General features: G+C 43.7%; 2 protein-coding genes across 5 annotated transcripts in view; one reads left to right on the forward strand and one right to left on the reverse strand.

Moving 5' to 3' along the window:
* The first annotated feature begins 32 nt into the window (after nucleotides 1-32).
* tubg1 (tubulin, gamma 1) lies at nucleotides 33-13,458 on the forward strand. Its single transcript, XM_061224797.1, has 11 exons — nucleotides 33-219; nucleotides 1,075-1,187; nucleotides 3,792-3,959; nucleotides 4,302-4,370; nucleotides 5,612-5,691; nucleotides 6,394-6,520; nucleotides 8,407-8,493; nucleotides 8,925-9,074; nucleotides 9,329-9,481; nucleotides 10,074-10,235; nucleotides 11,292-13,458. Exons 1-11 carry the CDS (start codon nucleotides 171-173, stop codon nucleotides 11,487-11,489), a joined length of 1,356 nt encoding a protein of 451 aa, XP_061080781.1. The 5' UTR covers nucleotides 33-170; the 3' UTR covers nucleotides 11,490-13,458.
* A 3,984-nt stretch (nucleotides 13,459-17,442) lies between these two features.
* plekhh3 (pleckstrin homology, MyTH4 and FERM domain containing H3) overlaps nucleotides 17,443-25,372 on the reverse strand; it is a 43,499-nt gene continuing 35,569 nt past the window's right edge. Inside the window, exons 6-13 of one of the 4 annotated variants that reach the window (XM_061231929.1) lie at nucleotides 24,839-24,962; nucleotides 24,258-24,570; nucleotides 20,083-20,290; nucleotides 19,698-19,825; nucleotides 18,977-19,097; nucleotides 18,410-18,898; nucleotides 18,105-18,305; nucleotides 17,443-17,720 (exon numbers count right to left, since the gene is read on the reverse strand). In XM_061231929.1, coding sequence (XP_061087913.1) covers nucleotides 17,586-17,720; nucleotides 18,105-18,305; nucleotides 18,410-18,898; nucleotides 18,977-19,097; nucleotides 19,698-19,825; nucleotides 20,083-20,290; nucleotides 24,258-24,570; nucleotides 24,839-24,962 — 1,719 coding nt within the window. In that variant the 3' untranslated portion in view covers nucleotides 17,443-17,585. Of the gene's footprint in view, nucleotides 17,721-18,104; nucleotides 18,306-18,409; nucleotides 18,899-18,976; nucleotides 19,098-19,688; nucleotides 19,826-20,082; nucleotides 20,291-24,257; nucleotides 24,571-24,838; nucleotides 24,963-25,372 lie in introns of all 4 variants that reach the window. The other 3 variants (XM_061231930.1, XM_061231927.1, XM_061231928.1) reach the window with 3 other exon arrangements.

Raw genomic sequence — 25,372 nt, forward strand, 5'->3', positions numbered from 1 at the left:
AAGGAGTCAATAAAGTTTTTTAAGGCGCATGCGTACTTCAGTAAGGCGCGTATCAAGCGGTTTGCCAGTTGTGTTGTTAGCTTGTCACTGAGCGAAGGGAACTCGCCAATGAAAGAAATCAACAGCTAAACTGTTTGCAAACATCCGAGGGATACCACGAGTAAAAAAGGATGCCCCGGGAAATTATCACTTTACAGTTAGGACAGTGTGGCAACCAGAGTAAGTTGTAATTTTTCCTCTTGTTAGTTATAGTCAGCTAATGCTACGATTTATAGCACAATAAATAGCTAGTAAGTTAGCCACAGAGTATTCGAACTCAGGCAAGGCCTGCTTGATTCTTTTTTTTTTTTGTAGGAATATTTAACAATATTAATTAGCTAGCGTTGGCTAGTAGTAGTTCGGTGGCAGGCTGTCACGTATTTGCAGGCCAGGCAGTAACCGAATGCATTGCTTAAACTTGCTTTTAGCTAACGTTAGCTTCTTAGCCAGCAACTGTGACTGGGGTAACTTATCTGGTTGCACGTTGCAGCTAGCTTGATTGCTAAATTAACATAAGCTAGTTGGCAAATTCTCGTTAACTGTATTCATATTTAGTTAACAGTTGGCTAACTCACCAATTGACGTAGTTTCAAAAATCCCTCACCTCCTAGTGAGTTAGCTAACGTTACCATGACATTTGTAACGTTAGTGGGCTATCCTTTGAATTTGGCAAGTAACTTACACATAATGCTTGTGCCATTTGAGTGTATCGTTCCTCCTCCACTGTGAGTAACGTGAAGGCATAGAATGAACTTAGTCTAACTTACCTAAACTGCAATGGCCCCTAAATATTTATATTGCTATTGCAAAACAGTAAGGTTTTCTAGCAGAAGTCATTTCTGTGGTTGTTTAAAGTAATTAACACAATCAATATTCATTTGTTTGTTTCTTAAACCACTGAAATTGTTAATCTAGTAGGTAGGGTTCCATCACAAATATACTGTTGGTCTATAAGCAAAGAACTGTCCAAGAGAACAAGTATTGCAAAGCGCTAGTGTTGAAAAGCAGCATGAATATTTCCTCCCTCTCTGGCAGTTGGATTTGAGTTCTGGAAGCAGCTGTGTGCAGAGCATGGCATCAGCCCAGAGGGCATTGTGGAAGAGTTTGCCACCGAGGGCACTGACCGCAAGGATGTCTTCTTCTACCAGGTATGGACTTTTACTTGGAGCCATGCAAGAAAACAGGGGTGTGCGTCATGATACCAGTTTTACTTACTGCTATACTAGAAGGCCTCTAGTTCTGCACATTTTCTGTGTATCCAAAATAAATAATGTTATGTTGCTTTCGTTTTCATGTTCAGCTGCTATGGATTTTACAGACACCAGATGGTGCCAATGTGCTATGTGCATGGTGTGCTCATTTTGCTTCTTGTTTCCATGAGGGCTCTGGCAACCATGTTACTGCCTTCTGAGTACAATTCTATGGCTGACATTCGCTTTTAGATAGTAGCTAGTAGGAGGGACAAGCCTATTTTTGAAACGGTGATATAATCCGAAAGTGATGTCATCAGACTTCTTAAGGGTATTAAAATAATGTGTATATATTGAGCAAGACACCTAACCCCAATTGCTCCTGACGAGCTGGTTGGTGCCTAACATGGCAGCCAATCACCGTGTCTGTGTCTGTGTCTGTGTCTGTGTGTGTGTGTGTGTGTGTGTGTGTGTGTGTGTGTGTGAATGAGACGCATTAATTGTACAGCACTTAGGATGAAGGCGCTATATAAATGCCGGCATTTATATATCTGTCAACAAAAACCGCAAAACCAAAATGTACAGTTGTTCTTATTTGCCATCTTGGCATACAATTTTCATTGAAAATATAACACATTTTACATATTGGAAAACATATGTTAATCACAATGTTGCTGAAATGCATGTGACTGGTTCTCTTTCATACACGATTTGTGAAAGAAGCTCCAAGCTGTTTGAAGTTTGCTGTGGTGTAATCGGAAAAAGATGATCCTGGGCCAGTACCTTGGGAGCTGTTCCTGACAATGTGACAATGTCTATTAATGATGCGGACGAGCTTGATGCCAACACCATTTATTTTCATAAATATTCAAATTAAATTAAGTGTCCAAACTGGGGGTATTGTCAAATTATCTTTTGTCGAAGTTAATGGATCTTGATCTTATTTTTTTATTTTGTATTTATTCCTTTTGCACATTTGCCTCTTTGTTTTTTGACCGTCTAGGCATTGCTACTATGTTATTACTGAGCTTTCTTACTTAATTTGTGCATAAAATGGCTCACTTGTGACAAGGTTGGAAAAATTGCAGTAAATTCCAATTCAAAACAGAATACTATTACTTCCGCGAATTGTATTTTGCTCGCATTTCCTCCAAGATATTTGAGTTTATCTTTGAGTTTGTCTGGCATCATCTTTGTTGAAATTAATTCTGCCCAGTCATATATGGCTGCTGGTGATCTATAAGAACCAGCCAGCCACCTCTAGGTGGTGCAGTTATCCTAGTTGATTGTGGCTTTTTGGTGTCTTGTGCTGAAGTAATCCAAATTTTCAATTGACACAGTTCTACTCAGAGGGCGGCACGGATGGTGCAGTGGGTAGCACTGCCGCCTCACAGCAAGGAGGTTCTGGGTTCGAATCCCCGTCGGCCGGGGCCTCTCTGTGTGGAGTTTGCATGTTCTCCCCGTGTCTGCGTGGGTTTCCTCCGGGTACTCTGGTTTCCTCCCACAGTCCAAAGACATGCAGGTTAGGCTGATTGGAGAGTCTAAATTGCCCGTAGGTATGAATGTGTGAGTGAATGGTGTGTGTGCCCTGCGATGGACTGGCGACCTGTCCAGGGTGTATTCCTGCCTTCCGCCCAATGTATGCTGGGATAGGCTCCAGCCCCCCTGCGACCCTGTTCAGGATAAGCGGGTTAAGATAATGGATGGATGGATGGACAGTTCTACTCAGTCCGCAAGCAGTGACAAGTAAATGTGTTGTTGATGCCTACAGCTGGAATCACTGAAACAAAAGTTGTATTATTAAGATTGAATACATAGATTATACATTGCGTCTGATGATGCAACACATCTGCTTCACCTTTCTGATGAAAACTTGATCAAAGATGTGCACTTCAATTGATGGAGAAACCATTTTGCAGATACACATAATATACAGTGGGCTCCACAATTATTGGCACCCCTAATAGAAATTGAGAAAAACGGCTACATATAATAAAATAAATAAATAAACAGGATGGATAATGATCTATATTTTATGTTCAAACATATGGTGAATCATCAATCCCATGCAGTTATGAACTTGCAATTTGCTTGAGCCTACACTAGAGCATCAAAAAAATTAAATGAAAGCTGGCGTGCATTGAACATTTTCAAACTTTTCTGTTTGGCACTAACGTTAGGTAATGTTAGCTAATGGTGAACAAAAATTGCTGCTGATGGGGGAAAATGCAGAGAGAACAAAAGTTAACAATTATTTGGCTTATAATGCACTTTAATCAATCTAACATTAGTTCTTACCTATTTTTTTACCTAAAAATACATCACAGGTAAATAAGGAACGTTCGTTGTCTTGAACGCACGTCTGGTTTATTGTGGAATTGCACTCCTAGCATCAAAGGAGACTGGCCAGTAGGCTACAGAAAGCCCGCTCATCTCCCGAGGGAGGGAAGGAGGGAAGGAGGGAGCTGACTGACCTGCGAGAAGACGTGCTTTACTTAATGTAATTGTAATACTTAAATACTGCATTCACTTGACATTTGCCCTCCATTTTGCTTTCTTCAGGCAGATGATGAGCACTACATCCCACGGGCAGTGCTGCTGGACTTGGAACCCAGGGTCATTCACTCCATATTGAACTCCCCTTATGCCAATCTCTATAACCCGGAGAACATCTACCTTTCTGAACATGGCGGTGGCGCTGGGAACAACTGGGCGAGTGGGTTCTCTCAGGTGAGGAAGGGCCTAAAATTTGTATTGACTAGTGGGCTAGCTTGCTGAATACCTTTTAAATTTATGTCCCAGCCAAGTCAACCTCATAAGAAAATGTTTTAATATTTACCACAATCTCAGGAGTTAATGAAATGTGTTCTGGTAATGACTATGTGGCCGGTGTATTGGTGTATATGGACTGTAGTTGCACGTCTGGCTTCTTTGAGCCAAAAATTGGCAAATGTGGGATGCTGGGAGCTGTCAGCTGTTCACTGCAGGTTAAATCTGGAGTTATGTTCTGAACTCTCCAAAGTAGGGAAAAATTAGAGGATATGCCAAGTTTAGTAACGGTTTTTGTCCCAGGGTGAGAAAATCCACGAAGACATCTTTGACATCATCGACCGAGAAGCAGATGGCAGCGACAGCCTGGAGGTGAGTCACTGACTACGCATCGTAACGGTTTCCAGATTTTTGTGGACGGTGGGCGTTAGGAAGGGATATACGTCAGATAATTTTTTAATGAATTCCACATACATCTTGTTACTACACGGTTGGCCCTGCTCTGACTGAAGAAAGAGAGGAGCGGAAGAGAGGAAAAGCACGATAGCTGATGGTAATTTGTTATTTAGCTGACGCTTTTATCCAAAGCGACTGACACTTTATTAGAGTAAGCGGCGGAGTTAAGGGCCTTTGCCCAAAGGCCCCAGATGTGTGGTGCTTATCATGGCTACACTGGGGCTTTAACCACCAACCTTCCGGGTCCCAGTCATGTACCTTAACCACTCGGCTACAAGATGGTGCCTTGGGTGTGGACGACATGTGTAATGACTGCGGGAGCCCTATCCGGGGAATGTAATTAAACGGTCCTCCATATGCGTTTGACGTGTGGAGTCGGTTTTTTAAATTATTTTCTACGGTCTTGAAAGCAAGCTTTTCATTTTCTGCTGGCACAGCACATTGTAAAGTCGGGGGGAGCGGAGAAAGAGAATATTCAACCTCGGCCCACACGTTATCAGCGATGAAAAACGCCCTTGTCATCCTCCATATTACTCCCTGCCTCCCCTCCCCCGCCTCCGCTCTTAACCTCTGACTCACAGGCCTTAAAACAACAGCAGCGGCGCTCTCCCGATTTAGACTCACACAACTGTTCGCCTTTCTTTATATAACCCTCCGATGTTATTTTTTACGTGCGGAAGCGCGGTTGGGTGTGGCAGGTAGGATGTTAGCGATGGGGTTGGAGCGGAGGGCGCACATTTCAGGGCAGTCCGGGGTGGCAGAGAGAGCGCACTGCAGGGCCCGGTTCGCTGGGTGGGACGGCCTGCCTCCAGGCTTTTGAGCACGGCGGGAGGAAGCACAGGGGGCTCACAGGAGTTACGCTTTCTGTGATGTAAAGTACATTCATTTATGTGCCTGGGACATGCTGTTACACAGTTTGCCTAATGTAGTCTTAATGTTGCATGTGCGACTTTACCATGTTGTATACACATTCTATACATTGTATGCTACCATGTGTACAGCACAGGTTTTAAGTGGTAATCTTTTGAGTTCACTGACTATTCCCCTCTGAGAGACAACCGGAATGCTCTGCTCAGTGTGAAACTGAGGCATGGTGTTTATCTGATTAAGAATGTATTTTGCGTGTTCTACAGTAAGTGTGTGCCTCTTTGTTGCAGGGCTTTGTGCTGTGCCACTCCATCGCCGGTGGAACAGGATCGGGCCTGGGCTCCTATCTGCTGGAGAGGTTAAACGACAGGTTAGTGCACGCCGGCGCGGAGCTCCACGGTTACCGTGCTATGACTAACCCCATGGACTCAGCAGTGGCGTTGTAGTCTATAAATAACCGCCCCTCCGCTCCGGCTTCCTGTAATTAAACACTGCTGTAATTGTGCCGGGCGCCTCTGGACGAGCCGCGTGTGCTTTCTCCCTGTGTGTTTTTTTTGTTTGTTTGTTTTTTGTTTTGTTTATTTATTTATTTTCGTTCATACAAAAATGTTCTTGCATGAGGCCCATTGTTTTTTAAACCCCTTCATAAGACCAGAAACATTCTTGTTACTTTTCAACTTTCTCTGTTTTCATTGGTTCATTCTTCCGCTCCTTATGATGTAACAGGTTATTTCTAACTGACATTATAGATGACAGTATTTCCCACAGGATTCTGGGTAACTGTGGTGCAGAGACTACAAACCCTCGAGGGGGGTTCCCTCTGGAGAAAATTTTGTAAACTTTAACAATTCAATGCATCAAACTCGTGTGCTTTGAGAGGGAAATTAAGAGTCTTAATTTGTGTATAAAATGGCTAACTTGTGACCAATCTGTTCAGAATTGTGTCCTTTTCTAAGCAATCCAATCATACACCCCACGCAATTGTGTCAACTAGTAAGTGTCTTGAGCCTACACTCGAGCGTAAAAAGTGCGATGGAAAGCTGTCCCGTGTTGTACTGTTCCGTCTACCAAGGTACCCCAAGAAGCTCGTGCAGACGTACTCGGTGTTCCCCAACCAGGACGAGATGAGCGACGTGGTGGTGCAGCCCTACAACTCCCTGCTGACGCTCAAGAGGCTGACGCAGAACGCGGACTGCGTGGTGAGTTCCGGCACGTTCCGCAGCAGAGATGCCTCGCGCCGCTAACCCCCGAACGGCGCCGGACTGCCCCTGTCTGAGGGGTACAGAGGAAAAATACTCCTCTCCTCTGGTCTGGCCAGCTCGGAACGGGGCAGTCCAGGCACTTCATAGTGTTTTTATTCCGCTGTTGATGTGTGAGACGGCCTCTTTTCAAAAAGTTCTCAATGGTTGTGCAAAGTGACAGTTAACCATCAGTGAATCGCACTGTAGATATCATACATTCAACTAAACTAAAAACCACCCATTAAAAGACTGGGTTAAGAGATCATTTAGACCAGTGCTGAAGGTATTCTTAAACTTTGTTTTCTCTGAACAGCTAAATATATTTATATACTCCAAAATGAAATTAATATTAAAAGTTAAAGTGAGAGGTTTTAGACTTAATTTATAAATGTTTAAAAAACTACTTGAAAAATTCTATGAAATGTGAAAACCTAGCATCATTTATTGTTATTGCTGGACAAAATTTTCCATATTAACACTAAGCAATCAGGATGAACTTAAGAGTTTTGAATTTCAATTCTGCTCTGAATTTTTATTTAACTGCACATGCAGTCAGAAGGAAATGATTTTTTCTCTCCTTGTCGAAGTAGTTCACAGAAGTCAGGTACGAGGTGATATACAGGTGAGACTGGCCATTTTACACAGTGATGTAAATCGGGGAACAGAGTGGAGCACGCCCACTGTTACATTTATTTCGGGAGAACCCTGCAAAAAGGCCACATTTTCAAACAGTAGGTTTCCCAAGGCTTTTGTCATGCAACCCCCAGGATCATTTTAATTTGTCTTTATCCATTGTTCTAGCTCTCAAAAATAGTTAGTTCAAACTCTGTTTTGATTTTCTTTTTTTCCTTGGCATTTTTGCATTTAATTGAATCACTTTTTCGAACAAAGTATACCTCCCCTCAGTATCAACTGGCCATGTTTTATTAGCAAATAACTTGTTATTACTATGTTGGGTGGACTGGTCTCACATTATATGGTTCGGTTCATAGAGGTTATGTGTCAGAGAGGAGATGCTGTGGTTTACACTGTACGCTGTAAACCACATGGTTTTCTCAAGCCTTCTTTTCATTGTAGCCTCCAGGATCACATAAATACGTTTTTAGATCTGTTTATACTGCTGCTATTTTTAATGCAGTATTGTGTAACCCCCTCTTGGGTTCAAGGGGTTCTTGTGATAACAGAATTGGATATTACTATTTTAATATTTATTATTTTGTTTTGGAAGTTTCTTGCTGTTAATCTCTCCTGTTTAACACTTTATTTTCTACGGTCTTTGCTCCAGTGGGAAATTTTGTTACATGGACATTTTCTCTGCAACTGCATTACCTACACTCGTATGTGGTCTTCATGTTCCGGAGAGCCTATGCAAAACATAGATAATAGCATTCATATGTACAAGTACTTTTGTAGACGTATGCAAGGGCGATATGGACAACAATGATAATTCCTCCAGAGATATTCTAAGTAAACAAAGGACGTTCTATCAACATTTCTCCGAGATAGCACATTTTTAGAATTCGAAACTATTATGCATTTGATTTGCTGGACCCTTGCCATGAAAATGACACTAACATTACCTTATTTCTTGTAGTATGTGGATTTCCAAAATGTAGAGAAGGTGATGTCCCCCCCACTCTTGTTTTGCTACCCACTTTAGAAAATAAGGAACTGTTGTTGCTAAAGCAATGACATTTTAAAATAGGTTATACAGATTTAACGCTTTCAAACGGTATATCCTGCTACCATAGTGATTGAAAATTGCACTGTGAGGAATTGATGCAAAAAGACTTAAGGGGTTGAACTATTTCTCTCTTTAAATCTCACTCTTGCCATCACTCTAGGTGGTGTTGGACAACACGGCTCTGAACAGGATTGCCACGGACAGACTACACATCCAGAACCCTTCTTTTTCTCAAATCAATCAGCTGGTGAGTTACTGAAGCCAAACGCCACATGCCATTAGTATTACAGCGACAATTTAGTCATTGTGAGAAGTTGCCGCTTTGGGCTTCATAGTTGTGTCATTAGTCATTGAGAGACAGTGTGTCATAATGAATGAGGGAAGGGTCGCTGCTTGCTCTGCACACAAAGGGCTTCTTACATGCCTATTATTAACTATTCTGAACACTAATCAGATCTGGGTCAAATTTTCCATTTAGTTACTAAATTTAGTTAAACTATTTTTTTCATTTGATACATTGGACCCTTGATGACTTGATGACTGAGCCAACAAATGTGTATATTTTAGAATTCTACAGACGGCAGCCATTTTATGATTGGGTGTGCTTGTAATTGTTACCCATTTTTCAGCAGGGAAATGCAACATGTCCTGTACCTCATCACACTGTCTTCTGTACAGGTCTCCACCATTATGTCTGCCAGTACCACCACTCTACGCTACCCAGGCTACATGAACAACGATCTGATTGGTTTGATCGCCTCCCTCATCCCTACGCCTCGCCTTCACTTCCTCATGACTGGCTATACCCCACTTACCACTGACCAGTCGGTATGTCGGAACACTCTCTGTTGACAAGTATAGCTCCTTGCCTCAATAATTAATTTTAAAAATCCTTCCGTTACTAATTAATCAGCATAATTAAGAAATACATGAATTAAGGTTAAATGTAGTTAATACTTGTGATGCGGATTGATCTCGCAGTCATCTGGGAAACATTCTGCTCTGACCGGGATTTCCCCTCAGATGACCATCCTATCGGCCATAGTCTTACAGTGGAGGGTGACGTGTGTTTATTTGAATAGGTGGCCAGTGTGAGGAAGACCACCGTGCTGGATGTCATGAGGAGGCTTCTGCAGCCTAAGAACGTTATGGTTTCCACAGCCAGGGACAGACAGACCAACCACTGTTACATCGCCATCCTCAACATTATCCAGGGCGAGGTGGACCCCACACAGGTACGTTACCCCGGGCAAAGTCTCATTCCTTTTAATGGTCAGGCATCTCTCCCTACAGTCTTTAAACCAGCACAGCTCTTAGAATAAGCAACGATGGTCAAGTTAATGAGTATTCGAGCGGCTCGTGGGGGCTCTTGCAGCCTTGTGTTCTGGAGGAGTGCAGATGACAGACTTCAGACACAGCTGACCCGCTGACAGATGAAGCTGACAGCCAAACACACGCACACACACACAGGGCTCCAGACTGACTAAATGGTCTCCATTTGTGACCATTTTTCTTGTCCATGCAAGTAATTTATTTTGAAGGTTGCACCGGTGTAAAAAAAAAAAAAAAAAAAAAAATTCTTTATCAAACCTTTAAAATAATTGGCACTTTCATCGCTGAAGTTGGGGTGGGTTCCGTCCTTTTCAGTTCCTAGAGTCACTACAGCTCATTTTGCGATGGATAATAATTTATTCTTTCTCCGAGCTGCATCGTCCTGCCCACGACCGTGATTCAGAGGAATTGACTGATAAGCCCTCATGGTGATGATCATTACCTGGCTCGTCGACCAGAGATGGTTGTAAAACTCAATGCTGTGTGTTGTGACAGGTGCACAAAAGTCTCCAGAGGATTCGAGAGAGGAAACTAGCCAGCTTCATCCCTTGGGGACCCGCCAGTATTCAGGTGGCCCTGTCGAGGAAGTCTCCGTACCTGCCTTCGGCCCACCGCGTCAGTGGACTGATGATGGCCAATCACACCAGCATCTCCTCTGTAAGCCAACCGCCGACGGGCCCGCGTTTTCTCTTTCTTCTACATTCTTGGGTGGCCAGCTGTTGTTTAATGCATTTCCATACCCTGCTTGATATTTGGATAATGTATTGCGTTCATTTTCTGGGGATAATTATTATCGGAGATCTCGGCACAGGTCTACAGAAATTATTCCAAGGTCTTTTAAGTACAGTGCCCTTGGTGATTCAGTGAGTGAAATGGTTCACCAAGAAGGCAGCTTTAGTTTGCATCTGGCCTAATACATCATTACCTGACTACACAGGATCTGGCATTTTGGTTATTTCCATCATGGAAAGTATGTGCTCAAGTTGGCAAAGGTTCCTTTCAATATTGCCATAAATAGTACACACATTGTCAATATGTTACCATTTGGCAGTGAGATGCATGGCTTGTAGTGTGGGTACTTGTCACTGGCTCACAGTTAGGTGTAGTACAGTAGTGTGCCTGCTTCAACTGCAGTAGTGCTAATGTATTATTGGGTAGCATAGTGGCACCACAGCAGCACAGTATAGTGCTGGAAGGAATGGAAATGTAACTAGATAACCGAAGGAAAGGGGAAGTATGGTACATCGTCTTAGAAAATGACATCTGCTATGCAAATAATAGTGTATTGATACTGCACTAAAAGGGAGTGTAACCATCATAGCTGGTTATTCTAGTATTGGTTAGTCATGTGCACCAAATCTGTTCTACTTTACATTACATTTCATTTAGCAGACAATCTTATCCAGCTGTCACGTGCAATAAAGTGCATGACCAGGGACAAGTACACTGAAAACCCTAGAGGAAAGTACAGTTCCAAGTGCTGGAGTGATCACCTATATAAAAATATAAAAAATTGAACCCTTGTAGATTAATCAGATAAATTGACCAAGAAATAACACAGTTATAATTAAAAATAATTGTAATAAGTGCAATAATTACAGCATACAACATGCATGGCTAATTATGAATTACAGGGAGGTAGGGAGGGCGGGGGAAAGGCGCAGGCTGAAAAAATGTGAAGTGTGCGATTGACTGTGGGCTTCCTCCCCGTAGCTGTTCGAGCGCACGTGCCGGCAGTACGACAAGTTGCGGAAGCGCGAGGCCTTCCTGGAGCAGTTTCGCAAGGAGGACATTTTCAAAGACAACTTCAACGAGCTGGACGACTCGCGTGAGGTGGTCCAGCAGCTGATCGACGAGTACAGTGCCGCCACGCGCCCCGACTACATCTCCTGGGGCTCCCAGGAACAGTGACCTCCTCACGACCTCTGCTTCTCTGCATGTACCATAGCGGTAGCCAGGCATGTTGTCACGCAGTCCGGTGGCTTTCCCTCGGTCCGTACGACCACGTTAGGAGCTTCTAAGGCTCAAGTAATTGAAGCTTCCCGCCCCCCTCCTTGGTTCCACACCCCGTGGGATGTTGTGTACCTTTGCGCAGGGGTGGTCAACCCAGGGCCTGGAGAGCCGCAGGGTCTGTTAGTCTGCACTTAACTTTAATTGATCGATTAACTCCCCTCACCGGGTTTCTATGGTCTACACCAGGAATGGGCAAGGAGGGCCGCATCTCATTTCAGACCAACTTCTGCTTATTTATTTAATTAGCCCAATCGTTTACATGATCTGTTCTTTTTAGCCACATTCCAGGATATGAACAGCAGCTGATAAATGTTGTTGTAACATTTTATTGTGGTCTAATTTACAAGGCAAGTGAATTGGTCATGGTGCATATGGTTAACTGCCCATCCTTGGTCTTCACTGTAAGTGGTTGTTGTCTTTCAGGTGAGAACAAAAACCAGCAGACCCTACGACTCTCCAGCACCAAAGTTGGCCAACTCTGACTTAGTGCCTGAATCTACTTTATTGCAATATTAGCTACATACATTGGCCCCAGAAATTATTCACACCCTTGAAAAGATGAGCAAAGGATTTATAAAATGAGCAGTACTAGTAATGAGCTACTATATATTGTATGCTCAAAAATGGAAAAATAGTTTTTACATTACTCATTTACTCATATTTGGTTTCACTATGGTGGATCTGAAAAATGCCCCGTTTGTTATTTCTATTTGTACACTGTGTTGTATCTTTTCTTATGACCATGTGAAAATGCATGGTCTTTAATCCGTGCCCTGAAAAACTTGTTCCTTTAAAGGCTGTAGTGTGAAGGATCTACAATGTACTATAACTTGTTTTCCTGTACATGGCTGTTTCTTTTACAATCAGAACCAACAACCAGAAAAATCAAGAGATCATTTGTTTCACGTGCTGGTTCAAACAGCCAAACACAGCCAAACACAGGTGGAAGACTCATGAATATTTCAGCAGCAAATCTGGGTATTTTTCTGTGGGCACATACAAGAAGGGAATAGACTTTCCATGTTGTGGTTCTAGATACAGCCAAGTTATTACTTGTAGTTGTACTGATTGCAAATAGACTTGTGTATTACAGTAGGACTAGCTGTGTATGCTTGGAGATTTACCACCTCATTAATGTGTGGAGTTTCCTCTACCTGCTAACTGCATTCCTACCCACATAATCCTGAAGGGTTTAGTGTTATTCGTGATTCAGTGGTCACATGACGTCCCTCTCATTTGTAATGGTGCATTAAGCTCTATACGCTGGAAAATTGCATACACCTGTGGTTCTAAACATTTTGTGGTTCGGCTTGCATTCTCAAGTGTTCATATTCATTCAGGCTTGCATGATAATCGAATCCTTTCAAAAAGTTGCAATAAATTACAGCAATTGTGGAAAGCCAAGAATAGATTGTAATTTAGAACTGCAAGTCGGGCAAGACTATCAGATGGAAGACATTCTACAGTATGGAAACTATAGATTCTTTGGGGAAATAATTAGGGGTCAACTTTAAACCCTCTAAAATTGACAATTGACTTAATAGGACCATTATATTATGGGGTTATGATGATTGAAAATTGTCACATTTGTTACTCCACTGGCACGAGTTTTGCTTATTCATTCAAAAGAGGCGATCATCTTCACTCATACTGCTGTACATGAAGTGTCATTTTCTGCTTGTTATGTGATGGGGGTGTCTGACCCCTTACCAGAGGCTCATTGTCTTTCCCAGTTGGCAAGCAGGAATGCATAATTTAGTTTATGCTTTGAAAAGGTTGTGTGTAATAAAATGTAAAATGCCTGTTGCCCAGAGCATTTGCAAAATATTTGAATGTTTCTCTTTTAATAAAAATACAATTGAAAGAATGTCAGAATGTGATTGGCTTGTGCTTTGTTGCAGATTGATAGTCGTGAAACACTATAGTGTGTGTTTGTGCTACACAAGAATGTTCTCATGTCAACCCATTGCAATCCCATCCTTCCCCTTAAGATAAATGTATAGATAGATAGTGTTCATCTGAACACTCTCAAGGTAAGTAACCTCATGCCAGTGTTTCCACATTCAGGTTTATAAGAACGATAAAATTGTGAATAAAAAATTTTACGCCACAGGTTTAAGTGAGCTCCAACTTGGGCATTGCAAGAGAAAAATGGTTTAATATCTCTGGACTCATGTTTTAAGAACCAGCTAATAATGGTTGTGTGGTTTTATGCAGCAGCGCGTAGCCTACTTGATGACGCTGATGCATTGCGAAGTGTGATGTCCGAATTCACTTTTTATTTAGTATGTAGTGCACCATATGGACATTCACTAGGAATTAGCAATTAGTGAATATTGAGCCATTTCGGATACAGCCTTGGTGTCGCTGTATTGTCATCCGGGGGGAAACCTATAGCCTACATGTGGTACAGACGAATTAACGAAAAGGAAAAAAAATAAATAAATACGAGAGTTTCCAGGGAAAATCGGGTTGGTTGGCAAGTATGCTTGGATTGCACATGTACAGTTTTAACAAGTGGCTACTTCGCTCGGACAACAACCAAGCCATAATGAGGCAGTCCAAGAATGTAGTTACTTAAAGCGCTCTAATCCATGTCTGGCCAACCCAAAGGGATTGTGGTTTTCAAAGTCTGGATGTCTCTCAACTTTCAACAAATTTGGTATTCGTTTTTGACAAAACCACAAGGATTACACATCCTGGAACTGGTTACTGGAAGCCACAAACTGCAGTTCCACAACTGAAGGGTGGACATTCAGCCCAGAGTCTTCCTCTGGAGCACAATTACATGTACCACCTTATGATCTCTGCTACAGCTACAGGCAGCTCGTCTATCACCGTCTAATGCAGGGGTGTCCAATCTTATCCAGAAAGGGCCGGTGTGTGTGCAGGTTCTTGTTTTAGCACAGGACTAAGACAGCTGATTCTACTCATCAAGGTCTTGATTAAAGACCATGATTAGTTCATTAGTATAATCAGGTGTTACTGCTGGGTTAAAACAAAAACCTGCACCCACGCCGACCCATTTAGGATAAGATTGGACACCTCTGGTCTAATGGCTCCATTTGGAACTGTACGATTGGGGGGGGGGGGGGGGAAGTTGCATTCAACTTGTTTGCGAGCTGCATGATGCATTCAGTCTCTCACTTTATATAACGTCACACATATATACAGTGATCACCATAATTCATTGGACAGTGACACATTTTTTGTTATTTTGTAAACAGTTGGCTATTTTCTTGATACCAACAATAACAGCCCAATTCTAAACCTAGTTTTGCCATTGCCAGCTAAAATAAGAAAAAGGGCCCTGTGCAAAAGTTTGGGAACCCTTTCAGATTATTCTGTTACTTTTTAAAAAGATGATTGCTAAGGCCCAAACCCAGGTGATTTACTCATTAGGGCTTCAATGAGTCAAGTGAGTATAATTCCAGGGCTGAACTTTTTATTCTGAAGTAACTCCACACCTTCAAAAGTATGTTTTTCAAAAAAGCTGTTTGGTGTTAACAACCTTGGGTTCCTCAACAGTTGTCCAAGGATTTCAGAATGAAGATGGTTCACACCACCAAAGAAGGTATGTTTGGAGAAAAAAGGGTGAAACCTATGCAAAGACCTTGCCAACTGTGAAGCATGGAGGTAGATCCATTATGCTTTATGGTTGTGTGGCAGCTGAGGGCACAGGCAATTATAGTGCGAGTGGAAGGAAGAATGGATTCCACCAAATATCAAGAAATTCTTGAGGCTAATATTCAAAGATCAGTCCAGGCATTGAGTTGAAGAGAGGTTGGGTATTCCGGCAAGACAATGATCTGAAGCATACCTTGAAATCAACCATGAATTGCCTCCAGGAAGGACGGATGAAGGTTTTGGAATGGCCATCACAGTCCCCAGACTTGAATATTATTGAAAATCTGTGGAGATTCTCAAACATGCTGACATGCAAGGAGGCTGAGGAATATTTCTGAGCTAGAGTTGTTCTGCCAGGAAGAATGGGGAAAAATTCCAAAAGCAAGGATTTAAAGGCTCTTAACCGACTACAGGAAGTGTTTACAGGCTGTTGCCCGAGGAGTGGTTACAAAATACTAAGTGACTTTTGTCCAGGGCCTTTTTCCTTTTTTATTATTCTGAAACAAAAAAAATTAAAAGTAATCTTGCTTTAAAATTTGAAGAAGTTCAACATTGTATCATTTAGAGGTCAGGTTTGCTTCTGTTCACTTAGATAAATTGTAAAAGGCTTTTTGAGCAGGTGTGCCCAGATTGGTGTGGTGTGAGTGGCTACTGTTTTGCCTGATAAATGCCAGTGCATGATTGGATAACCTTTGAAAGAAAAACTGAATTAAATGCTGTAATTGTATTCACCAAACAATAACATTGAGGCAATCACATCATCCTTTTACTATTTTTATTACAGAGGGGGCACAAAATTAATTGTAAAATTATGAAATATAGCCAACCCTCCCCAAGAACCACATTACTGTTATTCCCGGGCAATGGAGGACAGTCAGCTAAGCAGTGGAAGATGACAATGTAGTTGTTGAAAAAACTAGCTTCAGGGACAACATTCTCACTATGTAACTCAGAGCGACCCACTTTTTCTTTGGTCCTGGCAATAACACATGACTTGCTGCTTTGGGTGCATTTTGAGTAATTCAAACCAGATAAATAAAGAGTTGAAGCAACAGCAGTGTTCACCATATCACTGTGTAGTAATTGCAATTGGAATGCAGGAAAGCACTGCCAACAGAGGGCACTATGAGTATCCCAAAAGACAGGATTATACTCAAAATGTTAAGAATGTTTTGTATACAAGTCCGTATAAAGACATACAAAAAGGGAAAAATGAAATATTAAAAAGTAATAAAAAAAACTATCACACAACAAAACAGTACTCATAAATAATTGTATTAACAAAAAAAGCTACAGCTATTTTGAAAGTTCAGCAGATATAAGACGGTATTTGTGGGCAGAGGTGCGCGTTCAAATTTTGTTTGAAATCATTACAACTTTTGTATCTTCAAAAGTAGTGACTATGACATTTATGTGGGTTCACAACAGAATTCCAATTCACCAGTTGAGTGTGTGCTTGTTCTTACAGGAGTATTGAACATATATGGTACAGATTGGTGAAGAAATTAGTCAGTCCCGCCTTTCCTAACTTAAGTCATTCCAATCAACTGTAGTAAGAGGTTATGCTGAATACAAAAGTCATTTTAAGTGTCAGCAGACAGAGGATGGTAGAACTAATGCGCTTTGCTAGGCTGGGGAGAGGTGAGATTAGTGCTTAATGCTGTCGCTCTGTTACAATCATTACCACATACTGGAAAGAATACATCTGATGTTGGGGGATGAAAAACAGACCGTTATCCAAACAGAAGAAACATTAATCCTGTGCCGTCATTCTGGGGTCCTCTACTGTTTTTTGTTACACATCACCCACACTGAAGGGAAATAACTGTTTTTACTCCTCCCACCCAGCGTCACTTCGCACCATAGGCATTTCGGAGGGAAAAGTCACGTGCCGACGACGGTGAGAAATGACTCACTGACTTCAGCGTACGCACTAAAATCACTGGAATTTGTTGTACCACCAGCTTCTGGAAATGGAGGCTCTGCTAGAGTCCAAGGCCAAGACGTTTTGTTTCTCAATCATTTTTTCCCCCTTCTCCACTCTCCGTTTGTTTGGATGGGAACACGTGCTGTGCTGCACGATAATATCCATTGCGAGCTGGGCCGAGAAATGTGCTGCATGCGCGTCTTCTCTCCTGCTGTATGTGAGAATGTGCTTTTGCCAATTTCTTGCTTGGCTCACTTTTCACTTAACACCCCCCTCCCCCCCCCCGCCCCACCCACACCGTTGAGTTTAACAGCTTGGTGAACTGTATCGTTTTGGCTGAATAAATCAACATCCTAATGCTTGTTTATTGTTTCCTCCTCCACGCAGACAAAGCTCAGTGCTCAAACAGTCTCAGCACTGAGGGTCGTGGAGCGGTCACCTCAGACTGGGAGAGAGGGCACCTCCAGGACGCTGGGGGTGAAACAGAAGCCTCCCTCAGTTTCAGTCCTGCCTTGCACCTGCTGTCGGCAAGCTGCACTGAAGTAGGCGTTCATCAGCTGTACGATTTCTGTCAGCTGCAAAAGTGAGCAGAAGTGGAAGAGATGGAAGTTAGATCTAACCCTTCAGAGCCGGCCAGAAACGCACGATCAATGACAATTGTGTGTGCAAGGTACTATATCACAAGTCCATAGCAATGTTTAGATAAACTTCCTAAATAACACTTCACTCAATACATCTATTGCAGACACTGTGAGCAATGGCTATGTGCAATATGATTTAAAATCGCTTGTTAAAACTGCTGACAGATTCAGGAAAAGAGGAATCATTAGCATGTAACGAAAAGGCAAAAAAAACCCAATATATTGTACAGAACCCAGGCAATCTCTGCAGGACTTCATCAACTTTATTATAGGGCTTCTAATGGGCATTTGAAAATACACATCCAGACACCCCCTTACCAAATGTACCTTACTGGTCTCAAAGAGCAGGTCCCGGTCCCCGGCGGTGATCTTGAAGGTGTTGCTGTCGGATACTCCGTAGGAACAGATCTGTCCATAGGGGAAGGACTCCAAGGCTTCTGCATCCCCCTGCCTGTAAAGCGACACCGACTTTGCTGCCACCCCCAGCCACAACTTCTGCGAGAAACTGCCTGTGGAGCTCTGGGCGTTTGAGAAAAACAAAAGGGCGACCCTAAAAGTTAGCCACCTTCAACAGACAACAGCTTGTCTGTGCTTAGCAATTCAAAAACGAGTGGCACACTTACGATGTAGAAGTCTACCTCGTACAGCGTGCAGCCGAACCCGGACCACTGGCGGGCGATGGCGAGGTAGGCGGCCATGCTCTCCTCCCGGCTGGACCCAGCCAGGCCCTTCCAGCGCTCCACAATGGCCCCCATCACCAGCGCGCCCTCCTCCTTCAGTCGGCCCCGCAGACGCAGGTCCTGCTCCGCCTTCTGCTTGTGGGCGGCCGTGTGGCTCCACAGCGCCCCCGTGAGGAGGCCGTTGGGGAAGCGCTGCGGGCAGCCCGAGGGTGGGGCCTGGGGGGCAGGGGCCGTGGAAGAAGGGGGTTGGGGCGTCTTGAGGGCCAGCAGGACCCGCGCCTCTACCACGTGGCCGGGGAAAAGCTCGTCCAAGGGCGGGGAGGGGGAATGAGTGCTGAAGTCCCCGATTAGAGACTGCAGCCGCAGGGCAGCCAGGGCCTGCAGGTCCTCTTCCGAGGCCGGGAGCTGACCCCTCACCATCATCTCATGGCACTGCAGGAAAAGGACTTTGAGATGCTATTTGATTAAATAAAAAAGGGAAATAAGCTTGCAGACTGTTTTAGGCTTTACCTGCTCAAAGAGGAAGGTGTACTCTATGCTGTCGGTAGGGATACTTTCTGTGTCCAGCAAGCAGTACAACTTGAAGCAAAGTCTCCACTGAGCGTCTGACTCAGACTCCTTGGTGAAAATGCTGTAAAATAACAGGAAGGGAGAGTGGGACCATCAGGAATCAGGAATGATCAGTGTTGACTTACGAGGTGGAACTCTGATATCCTGGCCCTACCTTGTGCCCACTAAACTGAACACCCACTCAGTGGCCTCTGCAGTGTTGGTTCATATATGCCCATGTACGGCATTCAACATTCACCAAGTGTGGCTGTCTGTGTATTTATTTGCAATTGTAGTTTTGGGTCCAGTGGCACACCCCTCTTAGAAAAACACTAATCTCTTAATCCTTGCCAAGAATATTATCTCTCTGTGGACGAAGGTTCAGAAGGTTCAACAGGTTCACCCTCATGTTGGGTGTGTTGTGTGTACCACAGAACCATGCTGTCCTAAAAGGACCTGGATCAGAAATGCAAGGTGATTAATCTAATTTTAGAACATTTGCTTGGCTGTAACTGTCTGCATTTGTACACGCAATACAATCCACAGAGGAAGGCTTAAAAAAAATAGATTTCTGTTTACTGGTTGTGTAATACTTGTTGAGAAAGCAGGGTAAGAGAGCCAAATGAACTCAGTGCCTTCAGCATGGGTCATCTGAGCTTCAAGCAGTATTTACTTTTCAAACCTGGTCAGGATATCAGCGATGATGGTGCTGCCGCCTATTGGTCGCTCCCGCTGCGCGCTCTGCTCAAAAAGAGCAAAGGTGTTGCGGCTGTGCTGCAACCCCAGCCGCTCCAAAATCTTCTTCACCAGCTGATAGGGACAAAGAGAGGGAGAGCCGGACATCAGTCCAGGTCATTACATGCGCTTACAATGCCAGAACACGCCAGACAGCTAGTGTGCTAACAAGACCGAACACAGCAGTGCATGAACTTCAGTCATATTTTTTCCAGGTTCAACTTAAATGGAAGTGAGAAGTGGAAAAACCTCCACAGCGAAGCCACTGCAAGTGGTCCACTGCAGGCTTAAGAGGTCCCCGAATGCAGTTGATGAGAAAGACTAGGCCTCACCTCATCGGCGGTGGTGTGGGAGCTGATGGGAACTTGACAGGACCCTGGTCCAGGGTAGTGCACCGTGCACATCATCTCCTGCCGGCTCATCAACACCTGAATCTCCTCCCAGGAAGGCACACACTCCCGGCACCTCGTCTTCTCCAGAGCTTCCGAGATGAAGGATGCGTAGTTGTCCATCTCCGAATCTGGATGCAGGCTCTGGACTCTGAGAGATGGCAGACAGCAAATAATGTGTTTGATGGCTTTGGAGGAGCCAACTGACATCAACAAGATCTAAACCAAGCGACACAGAAGTGAGTAGAAATACAAAAGGTAAGAGGGTTAGATTGGGACATTGACAAAGATCATTCGCATCAACAAGACACCATTCATTTCAAGTGCACCTATATATATAGCAATGTGAGTAATGTTGCTGAACTTAAAGTTTTGCACATGTTACACATTCTGTTTTGGCTCTGGCACAGATGGTTTTCATCATCATAAATCGTATATTAAAGGCTTTGTTGTCAGTAGCATTTTCAAAAAGGCTATAAAAAGATTATCCTTCCTGTATGCCTTAAAAAGATATTGAAAGCCGTAGAAGGTAGAAACTTTCAACAGGGCCCAGCAGGAAAACCCGGTTCCACTTGTGAACTTGGGTGCAAAGGGACTTCCTCCAGGTCATCCTCTCTGGCAGTTTGGAGGAGGAAATTCCACTCAGTGGGTCTGCATTGTTTCGGCAGCGTGACCACTGAAGGTATTTCTCTTCGAATTCCCTGGATGCCGGCGCTAAACAGGAAGTGAGCGGACGGCACCGCTCGATGGTGCCCAAAATAAACCAGCCATTCCAAATGCTTTAGCTATAGGCACGGGATGACTTGCGCTACTGCCATAGAATTGAGAAACCTCCAATGAAGCCTAGTTTCACTCTAGTTTCACCCCCCCCCCACTCCCACCTGGGATGCTGCAAAAGGCAAAGAAGTGCATTTTCAGCAACCAGCTTGACACAGGGAAAAAGATCCTCCATGAAAAGGTGATTTCTTCATCACAATGAATTGTTCAGACAAAGACCCCCTCCTTTCCTCTGCAGCAGAAAGCAGCTCACTTGTTTCTTTTTACGCAGGCCGACTGCACTCTTCAAGTGGGTGCCCCACAGACCTCCCACCCCTTGCACTCCCTCTCTCCCCACCCCATCTGAAGTCTCCTCTCTTGAACCACCGGTTCCTTCTCTTCCTTCTGTCCCATATGCCGTACAACAGCGGTTCTCAAACTGGGGTCCCCGGACCCCCGGGGGTCCGGAGCTATAGCTTGGGGGTCCGCAAATTTATTTGCAATAACTTATTAAAGTTATGCCATATCATTAAAAAAGTGCGCAAGTACACATGGGAACCACTGCGTCAATAAAACAAACGCACATACTGATTGAATTACTCCCACTTAAGTTAGCTTTGGGCCAATAAAAACTCTCATATGATTGTATCATGTAAATCTGACACATATCACTCGCTCGCATCACTTTGCTCAGGGGGCACAGCTCCTGCTGCTGATTAGCTAGCTAGCGGCGATGAATACATATTTAAGACCGTCCACTGCATCGAGTAATGCTAAACCCAAACCAGCTAAACTGAGAAAATATGACGACAGTTATCTTGAGTTTGGTTTTATTGAGAACAGCGACGGAAGACCAAGATGTGTTGTGTATCTTCAGGTGCTAGCAAATGAAGCCATGAAGCCCGCCAAGCTAAAGCGGCATCTGATTACAAAGCACCCAGAGTTTAAGGACAAAACAAAAGATTTTTTCTGGCAAAAGTGTGAGGGATACATGCGTCAGAAAACACGACTGGTGAACCTGACCACAAGGTCACAAAAAGCACAGAGGGCTTCTTATTTGGTGGCTCAACGGATCGCAAAAAGTAAGAAGCCACACTCAATTGGACAAGAACTTGTTCTTCCAGCGGCAGTTGAAATCTGTGAAGCTGTGCTTGGGACAGAGGCAGCTAATAAACTGTTGTACCGCTTTCAAATGATACTGTGAGGAGGAGAATTGAAGAACTATCGGCTGATATTCAGTCACAGCTACTGGATAGACTGCGTTCATGTGAGCAGTTTTCTATTCAGCTGAACGAATCAACGGACATTTCCAATGCAGCTCAATTGATTGTTTTGGTGCGCTATCCCTGGGAAGGAGACATTTTGGAGGACTTTCTGTTCTGCAAGGAGGTGCCAGGCAGGACAACAGGTGAGGAAATATTCAGACTTCTGGATGCTTTCATGACTGAAGCGAGACTGAGCTGGGAAAAATGTGTGGCCATTTGTACGGATGGTGCAGCGGCGATGACCGGCCGAAAGAGTGGAGTTACTGCGCGGATAAAGTCTGTCAATCCGAGGATTATGGCTACTCACTGTATGCTACACCGGCAAGCACTCGCTTCCAAAGACATGGAATCAGATCTTCACTCTGTTTTGAACAGAGCTGTGACTGCAGTTAATTTTGTGAAGTCAAGGGCACTGCAATCACACTTGTTTGGACAACTTTGCCAGGATATGGATGCTGGACATGACACACTGCTATATCACTCTGAAGTGCGATGGCTCTCTCGTGGTAAAGTTTTGCAGCGAGTGTTTGAGTTACGCAGAGAAATGGCAGAGTTTATGAGAGAGGAAAAACCCGACATCGCACAGTTTTTTACAGACCCGGAGTGTGTGGCCAAGTTGGCATATCTTGCCGACATATTCAACATACTGAATAGCCTCAACCTCTCCATCCAAGGAGGCCACGCATCCATCCTTGAAGTCAGCGACAACATCACTGCCTTCATGAAGAAAATAGACCTATGGAGAAGGAGGATACAAGACGGGATAACAGACATGTTCCCCCAAATGACGGAGTTTCTCCATGCAAACAACCTTTCTGTGGCTACAGTGAGGAAGGTCGCCACCTCACACCTCACATCACTGAGCGAGCACTTCAGCTCATACTTCTCCGATGTGAACACTGATGCCTGGGACTGGGTGCGCAATCCCTTCGCACCAGCTGCAACAGCAAATGGCCTGACAGGTAAGGCAGAAGAGCAGCTGTTGGAGTTATCCTGTGATAGGACATTGAAGGCCCGATTCCAGCAGGTTAATCATGCAAACTTTTGGCCCTCCCTCTCACATGAGTATCCCGAACTCACTGCTGAGGCAATGAAAATATTGCTCCCCTTTCCTACAACGTACCTCTGTGAATCATCATTTTCCACTTTGACTGCAATAAAGAATAAGTACAGGGCTCGTTTACAAGTGGAGGATGATCTTAGAGTCTGTTTGTCATCCATCACTCCATGAATAGAGAAACTGTGTTGTGAGAGACAGGCTCATCCTTCTCACTAATTTAGTGAGTTATTGATGTGAGTGATGTGTGAATTGATTTGTGTGTGATAAGACTTTGATAGAGCCTAATGCAAATATGACTAGGCTTAACTTTATGACTAGGCTTAATTACTAAAACTGTTATGATGTTGTTCAGTTTTCTGCCAATAATTTGAACGAGGGGCAATAAGTTCATTATGTTAAGGTTGAACCACTTAAGTAAGCTTTTAACTGGTTTTAAAATGAACTGGGTTCATTAGGACTTTGCCAGTCTACTGTTCATTTTCTGAAAGCTTTAAGATCTGTTACTTGAAAATTAGAAATGCTGTGAGGTCAAAATGTAATTTGAATAAAAATTACCCTGAGTTTAAAAGTATAGAAATGGTATTCACATTTATTTATTCAAAATTAATTTGTTTAAGTTCATTTCTATGAAACTCGAAGTATTTAGTATTTTATTTGAAAAGTTAAAAATATAAATAATTCCTACGGCATCTAGGAGTACAAAGGGCAGTTAAACATATGTTTAATCGGTGTGAGGATTATGAAGGGGTCCTTGGAAAATTTTCTCCCCTGTAAGGGGTCCCTGGCCCCAAAAAGTTTGAGAACCCCTGCCGTACAAAACATCAGGATGGTCTTAGTTCTACAGCCCAAGATGATTACCACAACCTTCAAGACCAGTGAACTGAATGGCCTCAAGCTGTTCAGCATAAGCCATTCTTCCAGAGTGGAATAAGAGGAACAAGACCAGACCAAGTTGGTCTACACAGCCATGGAGAAGAACGAGTAGAGTGTAGGAAATCGGCAGTTGGGGTTGGCATAGAGTTATTTCGTGGCCTCACCTTTTGAGGTGGAAGCGCAGGTATTTGAGCACGGGTGCCCCGGGCTGGAAGGTGCAGCTCATGCAGGTGAGCAGCTGCCAGTACCGCAGGTTAGCGGGCACGTCGGGAGCAGGCAGGTCAGGAGCGGGCACGCCGCTGGTCTGCTTCACCAGCTGGCAGTAGACCTCGTCCTGCAGCGGGGGCAAGTCCAGGCAGGTCTGCAGCACTCCCTGGATCAGCGGCACGGGTTCCCGCGCCGTCTCTAGCTGCTGCAGCGAGTTGAACACCTTCACAGCCTCGTCCCGTAGGGTGGTGTAGCCCTTCCCGCTGTGGTCTGAAAGGGAATAGGGGAAGGTAGTACATGGTCAACACGTGCTATATATAAAAAACACCAGTTTAATAACATGCATGGGTGCTTATAAGGTATTATGAATCATGTATCAATAATTTGCATAAACTGGAAAGGCATGGTTTGTAAGCCTTTCTTTTATATTGGTGATATATATATATATACACACAAATTCACTTTCTTGTTATTATATGTTATCTTCTTTTCATTATTAATTTCTTGTTTATTGCGAGTGTATGGCAGGGTCACTCACAGGTATGGTCCAGGCTGCCATAGGGGAAAGGCAAGAGTGGGGCATACAGGGGGTTTTGAGTGTACTTTAGGATGGGGTTGTGCTGGTAGATCTGCTCCACAACCTCCAGGTTAAACTTATTCTCCTGCACAGAGAGAGAGAGAGAGAGAGAGAGAGAGTGAAAAAGAAAGGACACAAATACACTGAGACAACGGTAATATTCCTGTTGGACATGCACTAGTGCCACACCCACTACAGTGGACTCTGCAAGGAGCCAATGACATGTAGTTCAGGAACAAGTCCTACGGTGGTTGCTTTTCTAGTTATAACAGAGATGTGTTGAGGTTCATGTTTCTGAAGCCGAAAAAATTTTATTTTCCTGTTCTTCAGGTCAAACCTAGCCCATGGATTAATTGAGCTGATCCTAAACACAAGCAACTTTTCTATATGAAAACAGGGCATACAGCATATAAAAGCACATGCAAGCTTATGAAGTGACTGATGCATCCTACTGATTGGCTGCAGAGGTGAAACCGGTGAACGATTGATGGTGCA

Source organism: Conger conger, chromosome 2, assembly GCF_963514075.1.
Source record: "Conger conger chromosome 2, fConCon1.1, whole genome shotgun sequence".
Lineage (NCBI taxonomy): Eukaryota > Metazoa > Chordata > Actinopteri > Anguilliformes > Congridae > Conger > Conger conger.